Raw genomic sequence first — 17,488 nt, 5'->3', positions numbered from 1 at the left:
AGTGAATAAGGAAATGTTGCCTATTCACATAATAGAAGAACCAAGGGCCAACCATGTTTAAAACTAATGAAAGGAAGTACTTTTGCACACAATGCACAGTCAATTTGTTGAACTTATTGCTGGGGATATTGTGAAGGCCACAAATAAAACTGGATACAAAAAAGAATTAGCTAAATTCAGGGAGGATAGGTCCACTAATGGCTCTAACCAACATAGTCAGGTATGTAAACTCATGCTTTGGGCATCTCTAAGCTTCTGACTGTCAGTGGCTGGAACTGGACTCAGGGATGAATCACTCAATGATTGCCTTGTTCTGGTCATTCTCTCAGAAGAATCTGGCTTTCGCCATAGTTGGAAGACCCATCTATGTGCTAGATGGACCACTGGTCAGGTCCAGTGTTCTTATGCTTTTAATTTGTTTAAAAGGGTGTAACAAGCCATTAAAATTAGCAGTATTTCTAGTGTGGAACAGCGACATGTTGAGTTCTTCAACAGCAATGAATCTGGCAACTTTTATTATTTATTGAGCTTTGACTGTATTCAGTGTAGACATAAGGAGACACATTCTTGCTCGGAGACTTTTATACCCTGTATTTCTTGCAGCCAAGTCTGAGTTAGAGATTAGTGAAGCTTATGCTTACTTTCGTATGGTTCGTGGTGGTTAAAACAGTCACCATAATCACTTGCTTGGCTCGTGCTTAAATTCTTTCTCCTCTTTTCCTGTGTGAAGGAACAGAAGTTTGACATCATGTAGATTCAAGCACAACGCTTTTATTACTCACAGCTAGCAGTGTGTCACTTTGCTTATTAGGCTCATTGAGACTGACAAACAGCTGCTTACAATTGATTATATTAGGTGCTGATGGGTGCAGAGAAGTGAAGGGGTGGGAGTTCTCAAGCCCCTGGATAGGTTCTATTAGCGAGACATAATGAGCATAATAAGCCAATAGTCTAAAAGATTATATGAGTGTTCCGCCCATGGCTCAGATTTACATGATTGTTAATACACAGTTGTTATCCCTCGGGTTTTCTCTTGAAGAAGGTAGGTTAAATCCCGATTCCAAGTCTTTAGGAATGACATGTGGCACCTCTCAATAGGTTTGCCTGTAGGTACATTCCTATATGGTCTCGAGACAAAGAGAACAATAAGCAGTACACAGCATTGGCAACAGTATACAATTATCAAGTTCTCCACCCCGACTGAAAGTGGCATCTATGAGGGTGGACATCATCACTCATGCTGATATGTCAGACCTCTCCCTGAACCTAGGTTGGTATTTGGGGAGGATTCACCATAATCTCTTCCTGAACTGGGAAGCGGACTTCAATGAGTCATGGGTTTACAACTCAAGATAAATCCCAATTATTGTTCTGCACCTGGACTTGTTACCAATTAGTTTCAGACCCTGTACATGTCAAGGTCTGTAAGCAGGGGCCTGCCTTTGCTTACAGCTTAGCTTCGTTAGCCATGTTTCGTTCATTGTTAGCTAGGCCTCATGTTAAAGATTCTATACAAAGGTTGTGGTCAGAATCATGCATAGTATTATTGAGATCTTGGCCCTTTGCCGTGTTCTCACTTTTACCAAGATTTAAAAAATTGTAATAATAAAGAATGTGTTTAGTGGATAGCATAGTGTACAGTTATTGAATCAGAATGAAAACCAAGTATTAGACATATTACTAAACTGAATTTTATATAAAGGAAAAATCTGATAAATGGTATTTCCATGAAATAAACTGCAGTGTAAGAGATGAGTTTCATATGCTGATGAATCCACATAGATCCTCAGTGTTAAGAAGGTCAGTTCATTACATGTACAGATTTGAATGAGGTTTTGAATAGACAAGTGTTTCTGTTTTGCAGGGTGATGCTATGGACACAGTTGAAGTCTTTCCTTGCATGGATTCAGTGTAGGAGTAACAATATTAGAATTTAATGTTCAACCTGTGTTAAAGAATCCTTGTTACTGTTTATAAAGGTATCAGGTTTCTTAGTTGATTCCCCTGAAATCTTGAGGGAACCAGGAGATGTAAAGAAAACCACACTTGTCCAAAGATTGTGCACAAATGATTCAGCTTCTTTGATCAGTGTGCTAGCAAAAAAGAGCCATTTTTGATAGTGGTTTTGTGCAAGGCAGTGTGGCTCAAGAGCTTAAAGTAGAGGACAAGAAGTCAGGAGACTTAAGAATCTGTTTCTCATTTACATTAACAATATGTCTACATAACAAGCGAAGGATCTGATTCTCTTGCTCATGTACACATACTTGTGTTAACTCTCACCAAGCTAGTGTGAGTATAAATAGCTGTGGAGCTGCAGTAATACTGTCAGTGGCAGTAGAGGCATTGATGAGCTGTGCCGAGTACATTCCTGTGATGGGTAACTACTTGATATGGCTCAGCCATACCTGTGCTGCCGCTATTAATGCTACTGTGGATACACTGCTATTTATAGCCATGGTCATTGCAATGATAGTATATGTACAGAAGCAGAGGCATCATACCCTTAACTTGCAGTGTAGAAATAGCCTAAGGCTCATTTACATCACTGTAATGGTATAAAGGAGCATAACCCTGGACATAAATTACATTTACAAATGAGACTCAAACCCGTTAATTTTTTTCATTGGCGTTCTGTGAGCCTGGTTTAAAACCTGTTGAAATAAATATTTTCATTGCCTGCAGTGGACTTAGGATCATGCCCTACGTGATCTTGACCTCTTTCTTCATTGTTTTCTCTGTTGAGAATAGGATAGTAAAGTTTACCCACCATTTGTAAAGCAATGTGAGGTCTTCACTTTAGAAATGCAAAGTATTACTGAATGCATGTCTGCCCGCAAGGAACTGTACTGAGACTGTGAACTGATTTCACATGCTCACATGATCAGCTATCTAATAGCAACAGTATTTGACGATTACTGTCCTGGATTAGATTCAGGTCAGTGACGTAAAGGTGAAAGGTGTGTCTAGTTAGCATTTTCCACCAATTGCCTTTTAGGCTTTGAAAGCCTGCAATAAAAATTATAATGCTTCTATAATACAGAAACATTTTGCCTTTTTTCAAGCAGTCTGTTTTCCATAGTACATTTGAGAACAATGTTTCATGGTAAATAACACGTCCTGTCTCAATCATCAAGTAAAAAAGTAATTTAAAAGGCAATCCTAAAGTTGTTTACCATCTTGTAATCCCCTTTTATTTAGTGGCAGGAAATGAGACAGGTTAAATATTATTTGTATTTCCAAGTATATATGCTTCTTAAAAATGCTTCGATTTAGGTAGACACTTGAAGGGACTAGATTTATTTTTTTATATATAGTATTTGGTCTTTGAAAGTCCTTTGCATTTTTGTTTTGCAGGAGGAAGAAATGTTTCGTCCAAATATGTTTTTTCTTCTCTTGCTTCCACCTATTATATTTGAATCTGGATATTCATTACACAAGGTAAAATACCTGCCAGATAGTCATTTTACAACTTAATCTCTTCTTTGGATCAAATTCTGCCTCAGTTACTGTGATGCAGTTTGGCTACGTCTACACTTCAGCATTAATTCGAGTTAACTTAATTCGAAATAGTTAATTCGAATTAAGCTAATTTGAATTAACGCATCTACACACAAAACCTATTTTGAAATAGCATGTCCACACTGAGTGGACCCTGAACCGAAGTTAAGGCTGGCCGGAACCATGCCGGGAGGGCATCAGATTAGGCCTTTAGTGTGTGGGGCTGCTGCCTGAGGCTAACTGAGCTCCTTGCTTAAAGGGACCCTACCCCCACCCCTGACAGACAGTTCTTAGGGTTCCCTGCTTGCTTCTCTACCTCGATGAGGGACAGCAAAGCAGTCCTGTCTTGGAGTGCCCTGAGTGCCTGCACTTGGGAAACCATAGCACTTGGCCACATGGAGCCAGAGCTGCCCCTGAGCACGCCTGCCCCTGAGCGTCTCGTGGGGTCGTTGCCATCAGCCCAGCTGCACTTGCTGAAGGCTGCCATCCGGGGGGTCCATTGCGGGGCTGTCAGGATTCAGGAGGCCCTGAGGGAGAGCGTCCACCCCTCAGAGCCCTCAAAGCCACACTGGTCCTCCCCACCGGGGACTTGTGCCCCATTCCTCCCTCATGCCCTTCCACTTACCCCCCTCCCTAACCCTCCTTCCTGATGTCAAACAAAAAACACATATGTTCAAAAATAGAAACTGGGTTTATTGAACAAAACTGGTGGGGGGGGGGGAGATGAACCTCTGGGGAGACTGGGAAAAGGAGGAGGGAGGGGGGAAGAGAGAGCGTGGGAGAGGGGAGGGTGAAACCTGGGAGGAGGGAGCTGGAAGGGGAAAGCAAGGGGAAGAAGGGGGAGAGGAAGCTTAGGGCTCAAGGTTGGGGGTCTTGCCGGACCAACTTGATTTTCATGGAAACCTGCTCCTGGGTTCGCATGTGACCTTTGGTGGCCAGGCTGGCAGCTATCCTGCCATAGATGGCCGCATAATACAGTAAACACTGTATTAAAATATATTATTTGTTATAAAAAAGTGGGGTTTTTTTGGTTACACAATATTGGGAGGTACTTTTAGCTGCTCAGCTTTTTAATAACGGCTTAAATCTGAGTGAACTTTTAATTCCATGATTAATAGCAGCCAGGGCTTCTGTATCACTGTGTGGAGATTCTTAACCATACTGAGCTAAATGAGAATTAGATCCTGCATAAAGAAGACCAGAAAACAGATTAGTGTAATCTATTTTAATTATTAGGAGTAAAGTAAGCTATTTGCAATTAAGTAAAATTTCACTGCAGTCGTACTCATAAAGTACAAATATTGAAATATATTAGTTTTTAAAAGTACAGTGCGTAAAAGATTTCCACATTATTGTAGGAGAATATGCATTTTATTTGAAGGATGCAGAATAAGCAAAAAGATTCTAGTTAAGGGTGAAATACTGTTCTTAAAGGTCAAGATGGAGGAAAATAAGCTAAGGCCTCCCAACTGTTCTTTGGTACATGTGTATGCGCACTGTCAAAGCATGTCTTGTGGATATCTTTCCCCTGCCTGCCTAGTATAGTTACGGGAATGTCGTTATATAGAGCCCAATCCAACCAAATGCATAGATAACCTAACAATTGGAAGACAAATGTATAGAAATCTGCTTTTACCTCATCTTTTTTTGGATGTTTTTAGTTTGGCAGCTCTTCTTCAAGTGATGTCCCCGTGGGTGCTCCACTGTTGGTGTTGGACTTGTCGTGACGCCGTAGATCGGAGACTAACAATATCTGGTCAGGTCACACGTGCACTTCAGGGGCTCATGCTGTTAGTGCCTTTTTAGTTGGCGTATGTGGCCTGACTCCTCTCAGTTCCTTCATACAGCCCTCAGTCGCAGACGGAGCTTGACCCCTCTCCTCTGCTTTGTGTTCCTGTGATCGACAAGAGAGCTTATTTTAGTTGCTTAGGCAGTAGTAATTCCTGTTGTTTATAGTTGTTCTTACGCTTAGTTGTTTAAAAAAAAAAAAAAGAGAGAGAGAGAGAGGAAAAAAAGGTCTCATTTCATCATATAAATAATTTTGCCCTCAACCCGCTGACGTATTTCGCATCTAATGGGACCTAACAACAACCCTTCACAGAAACAAAAAGAAGATGTGAAATTAAGTATAAATTTCCTAAAGCCATATGGCAAAGAGAGGCCCCACACAAACAAGGTAACTCCGAGACCAAAAAACAAAACAAAACTGCTTCAAAAAAATGCCTGGTTCACCCAGCTTTAAGAAACGTGACAAGTGTTATGACCCAATGTCCACTTTGGGTGACCATGGGTCTTGCATTAAGTGGTTGGGTGAGGTGCACGTCCCTCAGAAATGCATACACTGTTGCAGCGTCACAGCCAGGACACAAAAGGATAGGGAGCTCAGATTGAGAGTGCTCCTTTTCAATAAGGCTCTGGAGCCTCAGGCACCCGGTGAAGGGAGTACTCGGCAAGAGGCCCCTAGAAAGTAAAGGAAACCGGCAGGCTCCCCTTCACCTAAACTGCACATGAAAAAGAAGATCTCTCCAGCTTGTTCCCTACCTCCCAGAGCTAGCAAAGGAGATAAGCTTGGCACATCTGGTACCAGCCATCCCTGTGCCGCATCGGTCATGGAACCGAAATCGTAAACCTTGCAAACTCCAGCACCAATGGCAATGGCACTGAGGCCACTAGAGGCCCATGAACCAGATAAAACTCTGTCACTGATGGCACCACAGGAGCTGAGCAGGACCCTGGCGTTGTTGAAAGCAACGGTGAAACCCCCCAGACCCTTACCTCAATTGCCAAGCCAATGGCACCAATGCCTCCTCCATCAGCACTGAAGGAGCCTGCTGATTCCTAGCACTGCTCAACACACAGGCGCCGTGCCGAAGAAATGGTGCCAACCGCAGCGCCATGTGCTAGGTGACTGCGGGATGAATCCCATACACAACCATCATCCGCCATGTTCTATATCAATTGTCAGGGTGGTGTCTGCTCTCCTTCCCTACGTGTGGAGGCTGTATGCCTGTGGAACTGGTGTATCAACAACAACACCTATCTAATTGCATCATATCTCCCAGGGATCAACAATACAACTGTGGATGCTCTCAGCCGCCATTTCGGAACAGACCATAAGTGGGAGATGAATGAAAGCATCATACAAACCATATTCCATGGGGTTCCCAATGGTAGATCTTTTCACAACTTACTGGAATACCAGGTGCCCCCAGTACTGCTCTCATTCCTAGGGTCATCAGGAAGATCGAGTTGAACAACACCAAAGTCATCTTCTTAGCACCAGTGTGGGCCAGATAGGGAAACCAAGTCTATCTTTATTGAATGTCTCGTCAGCCTCCTTACCCCTTTCCGATTTGTCCATGCCTCCTTTCTCAGAATGCAGGTGCTCTTCTCCATCCCTGACTGGAAACACTACACCTCACTGCATTTTTCTGCCTAAATTCTGCTCAGAATTTCACATTAATGAGCCCATTGTTCTACCTACGTTCTACCTGAAGTTCCATGCTTCCCATGAGGAGGTGATGTTCCACACCTTGGATGTCCAGAGAGCATTATCATTTTATATTGACCGTACAAAGCCTTTCTGCAAGTCACAGACTGTTTTTATCACTTAGGGAATGTTCCCAGGGAACCACTACTATCATCACAGCGTATTTCCAAACTAGTAACATCGTGCATCTTCCAATGCTACTTCCTCCGAGGCAGAACACTTTCTTTGCTCCCCCGAGCATACACTACATGGCCAGTGGCCACCTCGATAGCCTTTTTGAAGAGAGTCTCTCTCGAGGACATATGCACAGCAGCTATGTGGTTATCCACCCAAACCTTCATGCGACTTCAAGTAGACTCAAGCTCTACAGTATCTCGAGCAGTTGTTTCATCTGCGCATAACACCTAATCTGAAACCCACCTTCCACTTTGTGGGTACCACTGTATGGTCACCAACAGTGGAGCACCCAAAGTAACATCTCTCTTGAAGAAAAGGAAATTACTCACCTTATGCAGTAATGCCAGTTCTTCAGGGTGTGTGTACCTGTGGGTGCTCCACTATCTACCCTTCCTCCCCTCTTCTTCGGATCTATTCCACACAATAAGGTTTGCATGAAGAAACTGAGGGAAGTTGGGCCGTGCGCACAAACTCCAAAGGCGTGAATGGCACATGCCCATGCCGCACATGTGCAGCCTGACCAGATACTACTTGAAAGTGTCTCCGATCTGCAGTGCCAGGACAAGCCTAGCAAGATCAGTGGAGCACCTCCAGGGACACACATCTCGAAGAACCATCATTACTGCACACTACCTTTTTCACTACCTCACCGTGTCTTGCTTTTGTGTTTTTCAGGGTAACTTCTTTCAGAACATAGGTTCCATCACTCTCTTTTCTGTATTCGGCACAGCAATTTCAGCTTTCATTGTAGGTGGAGGAATTTATTTTCTGGGTCAGGTAAGAGAAATGTCTGAAACTCCTGCATACAATAGAATGGTCCTTCAAAAGGCCATTCTTTCAAAGAATGGTCAATAGTCAATTGAAAAGATTATATAAAATAGGAACTGAGATTAGCTTTGTATTTCCATGCATCCCACATATTACATTAGAAAAAGCAGGGAAGGTCTATCAGATTATGTAATTTCCTAGTTAGCTCATGAAATTAGGCAACTGAGGTGTGCAAAAAGGTGGATCCAGGTAAAAAATGCATTAAACAAGAGAATCAGACTTACTTGCTTTTTTGAGAAATGTAGCACAGGCTAAACTAAAGAAGTGATTGTAGGTTTGGAATAAGGTCTGGAATGTTAAAGACTAGTCGACTATCCGATAAGCAAATGTTTATTAGATTGACTAGTCAACTGACTATTCCCCTCTCCTTCCCTTCCCCTCCCCCCCTCCCGCCTCTATCAGATAAAGGCAGCAAAGGGGGGCGGGGGAGAGAAGGTATTTCAAAGGGCAGCACCACACAACTGAGGCCGGCTCAGCTGTGCCTGCACTGCCCCTTTGAAACACCAAGGCAGCGTTTCAAAGCAGTAGCGCTGCCTGGAGCCTGGGGTCAGCTGGGAGTCCCCAGGTGATCCTGGGCTCTGCACAGCATTTCCATGGAACCCAGGATCAGCTGGGAAGTCTCCAGCTGACCCTGGGTTCTGGGGAAGTGCCACATGGAACCTGAGGTCATCTGGGGAGTCCCCAGCTGATCCTGGGTTCCGCTGAAATGCCGCACGGAGCCCAAGATCAACTTAGGAGTCCCCAGCTGTCCCCAGGCTACCCATGGCATTTCAAATCGGCAGTGCAACATGGAGCCTGGGTCAGCGGGGGACTCTGAGTCCCCTGCTGACCCCAACTCTATGTGTGCGCTTCTGCTTTGAAATGCACAAGAGTCCCCGCTGGCCCCGGGCTGCACACAGTGTTCCTCATTCCTCCTTTGGAATGTACAAGAGCCCCAGCGGGGAAGAAATGTGGAAGTGCCTATCCACTAGTCAAGTAGTCGATGGAAATTCCAACAACTACTCAACTAGTAAATTAACTGCAATTTAACATCCTTAGTCTGGAAGTTAGGCACATGTATGAGTTCTGGTCTCAGCTCTGACACTGACTCACTGTGTAGCTTAGGCAAATTCATTTAATCTTTCTCCTATCTCTTATGTCCTCATTTTATATAGTAGGGCTAACAATAGTTCCCTACCTCACTGGTGTCCTGTGAGTACTAGTCATAATTTACAGTCTGTTAAGCTCTTCTTGGGTATTAATTATTAAATTATGACAATTTTCATCATAATTTTGTTGTATGATGCACACCTGCACATCAGGATTAAAGTGCAGTTTGAAGTAAAAACTTCTTATGAACCTATACTAAATGTTTGTCTAGTAAAAATTATAAAATTAAATCTTGGCACAGCTGATTGTAACTTTTCTTTCTTGGCCTATCCTTTTAGGCTGAGGTAATTTATAAACTGAACATGACAGACAGGTGAGTTCTTGGTAAAATTGCCAATTTCTTGCAAGAGGCATTCTCCATAATTCTGCAATAGATGTGACAAACAGTACTTGCCCAGGTGTTTTGATTGTGTTCTGGAATGCTTAGTTTTAATGTCATTTGTAAAATTATTAATTAGAATTAATATTTTTAATTCTTGTAATGCCTTTTTCATAATGAAGTATATTAAGACTACTAATCCATAGCAGTCTCTGATCAAAATGACTGGAGCAGTGGCAACACAATAATGAACAGCTTGGCACAAAAATATTTTCACTTTTTTTTTTTTCTTGCAAATTATTTTCTTCCAGACTTCAAAATGAATTGTGATCAACATTTGATTACCTTACCTGACATAATTAAAACATATTATGCATGTATGGCCTCCTTACCCAGAACTTCTCCTTAAACAAGGAGTGAACTTGTGAGAATCAATGCCACAGACTTTTCAGAGCACTTGACTAGCAAAGGCACGACTTAGTTTTCTAGAAACCCCCGTAACTACACAAGAATTAAGATTTCTGCTTTTGGTTGCATTATAAATCCAGTGTTACTGGGTGGACAACTTAGATTTACTTTTTTGGTTTTTTGTTTGTTTGTCTTTTACTGTGAACACAGAGGTTTGTATTAAAGTCCATAAATCTGTTGGCTTAGTCAGAATCAAGAAATGTGACAAGAAAAAGTATGCATGAACAGCAGATGTCTTCCTTACCTGACTCTAACATCTGTCTTTGCAGAGCTGAGAGCTCCTGATTTTGTGGTCTCAACCTTTTAGTTTTAAGATCTAAAGAAGCTTTAGCATCTGTTTTTAAATGTCTGTTTGGGCTACATAGTTGAAGTACTATATGCTGCAACTGATAGCATGGCTAAACAACCTCCTTGTTTTGGTCTGATTCAGTATTTTCTATTAGTCGCCTAGTCTTCGAATATGTATTTCAGAGACAGTTTGTAGATCACGGTTTTCATATAAAACCCAAAATACTGATGATGTAAGGAAACCTCCAGTATTTAAAAAAAAAAAAAAGAGAGAGAGAGAGAGTCCGAAAGTGTATGTGAAGTCTGAAATATAAAATATTCTAACTGTGAAAGAAGACTAGGAGTAGGCATCACCTCTGTGATAAAGCCTCTTTCAATTTCAGTAACTTTAACGGCATGAGAGTAGATATAATTATTTTTTAAGTAACTGTCTAGGGTGGGTTTTATATTTTTAATGGAATTCTATACAGTCTTTTCACTCTATATCATCATACATAGCTGATTTAGTGGTTTGGATTGAGATCTATTTAACACCTGTTTCCAGAAAGGTATACAATTTCCCTTTGTAGCTTTTAGTGGAACATATTGACTTATTTTGGAAGGTTTGGGGAGGCATATTGCTCCTACTTCTTTGTGACTTGGACATCCATAAGTCAGCCTGAGTTATCACAGTTCAGAGTACACAAGATTCTCATGAGTGTATGGTCTGTTAGCAGGTTTGGCTGTATTTAACAGCTGATCCTTTTTTTCCAAAAATACAAAAATTCTCTTACTTTCTATTTTAAATATTGCTAGTCACGTGCTTTAATGGGAAGATACAACTACAAAATATACCTAGTAGTTTTCCTAGAAAAGCCACTGGTATGTTCCATGCTTTTTCATTGGTCAGTATTGTCAAATATATTTGATGTTTATACTGGCATGTTTTCTTTTTTGAATTTTATGTATTCTCATAGTTTTGCCTTTGGCTCCTTAATATCTGCTGTGGACCCAGTGGCTACAATTGCCATCTTCAATGCCCTTAACGTGGATCCTGTGCTTAACATGTTGGTTTTTGGAGAAAGTATTCTCAATGATGCAGTCTCTATTGTCCTAACAAAGTAAGTGCATATGAATTTGTGCTATACTGTAGCACCCTCCTGTTCATGACCATAAAGCGCTAATGAATTTTGTTAGACTTACAGCTCCCCTGATTCTTAATAAAAGCTGCATAGGTAGAAAATAAATATTTTCAATCTCATATCATTGTGTTGCTTGTCTGAACCCACAAGTTATAACTAGGAACATCAGACTCATCATTCTGCTTCTATTCTAATGTTATAATAGTGATCACATTAGCTTGACTATCTCTTATCCCTAACATGCAGTTCTACTCTGAAAAATTACCTTATAAAATGTCTTTATTGAGTTCCTTTCAGTTGCATCTCATTGGTTCGAGATCAGATTTCCTCTGTTTACATATTACGAGGGGGCTGCACCCTCTGCTCTCTATGCTTGCCCAAAAAACCCTCTGTCAGCCACAACCAAATCGTGGTCTCTCCTCCTACCCATGCTGCAGCGGAATAGGAAAGGGCCACCACCACCTCCGTTTGCAGCCAAATGGGGGATGGACTGCGGGGCCTGCCCCAAGATCGGGGCTAGGGACAGGACGCTGTGGCCAGATGGGGGCTGGGTCTTGTTGGCCAGGCTCCATTTTAAATAAAGTAAAATATTATGTCCAGTACAAAAATATTTCAAAATTGTCTTAATGGCAGGGGCAGGGAACCTTTTTTGAGTGAGGGACCACTAACCCCCAGAAAAATCAGTTGGGGACCACACAAGTGAGAAGGGGAAAAAAGCCCCTCCCAAAACTCTCAAACTCACTGATACTACCCACAAGTGAAACATCTCACTTTCCTGCTGCTCCATTTCCATGGTGGGGGGAGGACTAAGGTTCAAGGTCTCAGGCCAGATTAACTCTTCTGGGGTTCCAGGGTTAGTGTATTTTGTCAGCCCCCTAAGCTCTGGGGTGGGACCGAAAATGAAGGGTTCAGTGTGTGGGATGGAACTGCCAGTGAGTGGAATAGGGATGGGGGTGCAGGATCTGGGCAGGAGGTGGGGTGCTTGAGGGGCTGAGGGTGCAAGGTCTGGGTGGGAGGTGGGGTGGAGGAACAGGCTGGGGGCAGGGTGTCTGGCTGTGGGAGGGAGCAGGAACAAGCTGGGGACAGGGTGTCTGGGAAGGGGGAAGGAGCGAACTGGGGGTAGGGTGTCTGGCCTGGGGGGAGGGAACAGCAGTGGGCTGTGGGGGCGGGAGGGACAGGGTCTTGGCAGGAGAATGAGTGATGGAGTTGGGTTGTGGGATCTCAGTGGTGGGTGAGTGAGGGGGATAATGGTGTGGGGCAGGAGTAGGGTGGAGGTAGGTGTCTGGCCAGGGGGAGGGGGCAGGAGCAGGCTGGGGATGCGGGATCTGAGTGGAGGGTGAGTGAGGTGACTGGGAGTGCAGGGGCTGGGCATGAGAGGGTGGAGGGCACTTGTCTTTGGGTCTCATGCTGCTCCCAGGTTTGGCCTCCCGCTGCTCCCATTAGCTGGAATCTGGCCAATGGGAGCACAGGGAAAGCCTTCAGCTGGTGTGCTGCTGTTTCCCCAGCCCGGGAGGGGAAGCACTTCTTCCCTGTGCAGCAAGGCTTGGGGCTTTCTCTCCACCCATCCCAACTCCATAGCGGGAAAACAGCATTGGAGCTACAGTCATGTTGGGGAGGGCAAGGCTGCAGCGCCAGGCAAAGGGGGCCCAGGCTGCTCAGGTCAGTGCTGCCGGGCGCCTCCTTATCTGCCTTGCAGAAGCACTGTTTGCTGCTAGGCTTGCCAGATGGTTGAACAAAAAATACCAAACACCTCCCGCTGCCCCCTCCCCTCCCCCCCCCCGGCCAAAAAAAAGCACCAGGAAAAAATTCTGTCACGGGGGAGCGGGAGGGGGGCGGAAGGGGAGGAGACCAAAGTTGTTAAGCAAAAGTTGCACCGCTCCCTCCATTTTGGGACCACATACTAACCACCAATGTACCCACACCTCCTCCTGAGCAAGGCCCCCCAGTCTACCCATCCCAATGCACTCACCCCTGCCTCAGACCCAGGCCTCCTAATGCCCCCCATCCCAATGCACTCACAATTGCCTCAGAGCCAGGCCCACCTAACATCTCCCCATCCCAGTGCACTCCACCCTCCCTCTGAGGCAGGCATCCCCAGCATTGGGAGCCCCCTGCTCCAATCAAATCTCCCCCTCTCCCACCCGCAGAACCAGGCACGGAGGAACAATCTGACTTTTAAAGTGGCTGCTCCTGGTACCCGGCCCGGCTGCCTCGGCTCGCATTGTAGAGAGAGGGAGGCATCATGTGGCCAGCTCCCGGTCTCTGCTGGTCACATGGGCCAGAGCAGCATGTGCACTGCTCCCACCCCAGCCTGGCACCCCCCTAGTGTGGTGCCCAGCAACTGTCCCCTACTGCCCCCCCTTCACTGGTCTTTGCTGCACTCCTCACTTCCCGCCTCTGCCAGATGCAGCAGGGGAAAATTGTCCCCACTGGGTTTCCGTCCCAGGGAAACAAGAAATACTGGACATTGCATGTGTCCGGTATTTCCTGTTTGCTTTTTTTAACCAGACGGAGCCTGCGAATACCAGACTGTCAGGGTGAAAACCGGACACATGGCAACCCTATTTGCTGCTGCAGTCCCACATGTGCCTGGGCAGGAGGGAGTCAGTCTGGGTTTGGGACATGGGATGGGCTTGAGTCTCACTGGGGCGGCTCAGTGCTGAGCTCAGGATGCGGCCACTTGGGGCATGGCGGAGGATGGGGCAGCCGGGGATCTGGTGCTTCTCTTGAGCCTGGTGGACCAGCAGCCCGTGAGCGCCCAGAACAACCATGGCTCAAGCAAGTGGCTCTGGAGCAAGTCATGGCACCCTGGGACATGGGAGCCTGCCTGTGTTCCCAGTGCAAGTAGGCCGGGTTCCAGGCCTCGCACTACCTGAGCAGGCAGGACCCTTAGGAGATAGAATCTGCCTAGGTTGGGCTACCAAGTGGCTTAGCTGGTCCCTCAACTGTGTCCAGGGAAGGGGCCCCATGCAAGGGTGCAGCCTGTGGATGAGATGACGTATGACATCATTCTGATGTCCCTCAGGAAAATTTTGGTGTTATATAGGGAGAGGGGATATTTTTCCCCTCCTCCAAGTCCTGTGCTCTGAAAACCAAGGTGTGTTCTTTTTGGCTTATGTAGAAAGATTTTTCTAGCCAAATACAGGCAGTCCCCGGGTTACGTACAAGATAGGGACTGTAGGTTTGTTCTTAAGTTGAATCTGTATGTAAGTCGGAACTGGCGTCCAGATTCAGCCGCTGCTGAAACTGACCGCCAGTTCTGACTTACATACAGATTCAACTTAAGAACCCCAAGCGTCCCCAAGTCAGCTGCTGCTGAAACTGATCAGCGCTGATTCCAGGAAGCCTGGGGCAGAGCAACTCTGCCTCGGGCTTCCTGTAGTCAGCGCTGGTCAGTTTCAGCAGCGGCTGACTTGGGGACGCCTGGGGCAGAGCAGCTGGGGTGCTGCTGGGTTGCTCCAGTAGCACCGCTCCTTGGCGCTACTGGAGCAACCCAGCAGCACCCCAGCTGCTCTGCCCCAGGTGTCCTGATTCAGCCACTGCTGAAACTGACCAGCAGCAGCTGAATCAGGACCTGGGGCAGAGCAGCTGGGGTGCTGCCGGGTTGGTCCAGTAGTGCCCAGAGCGGGCGCTGCAGGACCAATCCGCAGCGCCCCAGCTGCTCTGCTCCAGAGTCCAAAACAAAAGCCTGGTCTGCTGGGGGGGGGGGAGCACACTAGCCGCGCCTCTCCCCCCCCCCCCCAGCAGACCAGGGACAAGGGGAGCAGAGCCGCAGCGGCAGCGGGGCTTTGCTCTGGCAAAGCCTCAGAGGCGCGGGACCCCCCCGCGGCTGCGGCTTCAGTCCCGGTGCCTGTGGTCTGCTGGGGACGGTCCCCAGCAGACCAGGGGCACCGGAGCAGCTTACGAACGGGGCTTTCTCGCCCCGGAGCTCGCAGGTAGCAATCCGCTACCTCGACCTCCGGGGCGAGAAAGCTCCGTTCGTAAGTGCGGATCCGACGTAAGTCGTGGACTGCCTGTAAATCTGTAATTGCTCCTCATTGACTCCCTGATCATTGCCTTATGAAATCCTGACTGCAAATCGGTGGGGTTGCACTGGTGGCCGTGCAAATGGAAATAAGAATACTATTGACAGTACATGAGCCAGAAGAGAATCCATTTTGCTCTTTTTTTTTTTTTTTATGTGTTTTGGTTCTGCAGGACTGACTGGAGTAAAAAATTCCCCAATTTTTACTGTTTTCACTGGAGTCAGTAGATGTCACTAAGAATACATAGGGCCAGCAGATCTCCTGAGTAAAAAAGTGCTGTATTTACATAGCCATTTTCAGGGAAGAACGTTACTTTAAGCACTACCTATCATAGATACTTTCAGTAAGATCATAAGGTCTAAGTATTTTCTTTATGCTCTAACAAAATTGGGTTCTTTTTTTTTCATATTGCCTCATGCTATAGCAGCTTCATATTTCATGGGTTCCAAAGAGCATTCTCCCTTGCATCACTTCTTTTGCTCTTCTCCAGTGACCCTGTAGAGTCTCTCGTCCACATGGGGATGGGGCTTTTAGTTTGTTTATGCTGCCTCAAAAGGATCATGTGATCAGTCTTATTTTTTTTCCTTCTCCAATCTTGAGTTTTTTACAATTAAAAATGTATTTTATTTTCCCTATTGTAAGTATGGAACCTGTTTCACTGTACTAGGCATTATTGTAGCCTATTTATGGCATTGTGAGATGATTTCACAAGAGCAATGTTAGATTTCCAGGTTTTTAGTAGATTAGCTTTCCCTTTGGGATTATACCAATACTTGATTTAATATCTTCTGACATTGCATTTGTTCTATATCAGTAAAAGCTTTTAGGAACAGTAGCGACAGAGAAATGTAGGCTGCTTGATTTTTTTTTTCTAAAGACATTTGGCTTTCTCTGATAAAGGCTTATAAATGCTTCTAATTTTTTTTTCTTTCTTAAAATGATTCCCAGCACAGCAGAAGGTTTGACAAGAGAAAGTATGTCGGATGTAAGTGGATGGCAAACCTTTTTACAGGCATTGGGTTACTTTCTTAAGATGTTCTTTGGCTCTGCGGCACTAGGCACTCTTACCGGCCTTATTTCTGCATTAATATCCTTTTTTGGGGGTAATGTAATGCACATGCATAAATTGGTGAACTTTACTGTTCTAACAGTGATTTTCATCTAGTCATTCTTTAATGTTTCTTAGGGCAATGATTTTTATGAGAGTTCTTTTTGTGGGCATATTATCTCTTGCTCGTTTTGTTTTAATATTAATGCTAATAGGCCTATTTTTTAAAAAATGACAAAAGTTTTATATGCATAGATAAATATAATTAAGGTCTAAATTACTGTATACAATTTTAGACTCTATGCAAATAGAGTTGCTAAATTCACAGTATTAATTGTGTTTTCAATGTCTTTTTCAATGAAAAATGCATTTTCTTTTCCCTGTTAAAAGTATGGAACTTGTTTTTCTGAACTGGGCAATTTTAGTTATTTTAGTAACATATGTCCCAATTTTCACGTGTAAAAATGGTAAATTAATTTTAAAAAAATAAGAGATAAAATCCTCAAGAAATTTTAGGGTCAGACCATATCAAATCTTCCATCCTTACATGTCATATTCAGCTGATTGAATATGGACACAGCTCAGTTTGGGTTTGGATGTTGAATTTTATCTGTGGCCTTTGCACCAGCTTAAATTGGTTGCTAAACAACCTAAGAGCTTCTCCCTTAGGATAAGAAAGGATGTTTGTTTAAACCAGACACCTTTGTTGCTTTTGGAAGCTAGCTTCGGTGTTTAAAATAGAAACCTGTATCTCGGTTTTTGTGCTAGCATTATGCTATAGTTATTCCTTTAACCTGGCCATATTGTCAAGCACTTTGTTTTGTAAACGCGAGGACTAGAGTATTTGCTTAAACATGGGTACATTTGCTGTTGTTGTTCATTAGAATTATTCCATGCACTTTTGATTCATTCAAAACCTGTCAGCAAAAGAGAGAAACCGCCATTTTCCTGATGCGGCTATTTTTCATTCAATATCTACTTGAAAGAGACTAAACAGAAAAGCAGTTTAATTGCCCTAATAGTTTATTGCCATTTGAGCTTCAAAATATTAGCCAGAACAAAATAGTTCTATGAAGC

The 17,488-nt window shown here is 44.4% G+C and overlaps 1 protein-coding gene across 4 annotated transcripts in view; it reads left to right on the top strand.

Moving 5' to 3' along the window:
* The window catches only part of SLC9A8 (solute carrier family 9 member A8), a 62,840-nt gene that overhangs the window by 24,767 nt on the left and 20,585 nt on the right, over positions 1–17,488 (top strand). For 2 of the 4 annotated variants that reach the window (XM_006129459.4, XM_075901223.1), the window contains 5 exons: positions 3,355–3,438; positions 7,841–7,942; positions 9,421–9,455; positions 11,174–11,317; positions 16,312–16,450. In XM_006129459.4, coding sequence (XP_006129521.1) covers positions 3,355–3,438; positions 7,841–7,942; positions 9,421–9,455; positions 11,174–11,317; positions 16,312–16,450 — 504 coding nt within the window. Of the gene's footprint in view, positions 1–405; positions 1,271–1,872; positions 1,980–3,354; positions 3,439–7,840; positions 7,943–9,420; positions 9,456–11,173; positions 11,318–16,311; positions 16,451–17,488 lie in introns of those variants that run through there. The other 2 variants (XM_075901222.1, XM_014576709.3) reach the window with 2 other exon arrangements.

This window comes from Pelodiscus sinensis, chromosome 18, assembly GCF_049634645.1.
Source record: "Pelodiscus sinensis isolate JC-2024 chromosome 18, ASM4963464v1, whole genome shotgun sequence".
NCBI lineage: Eukaryota > Metazoa > Chordata > Testudines > Trionychidae > Pelodiscus > Pelodiscus sinensis.
Note: the sequence above shows the minus strand (reverse complement) of the source record. Positions and strands in the feature narration are given on the sequence as shown.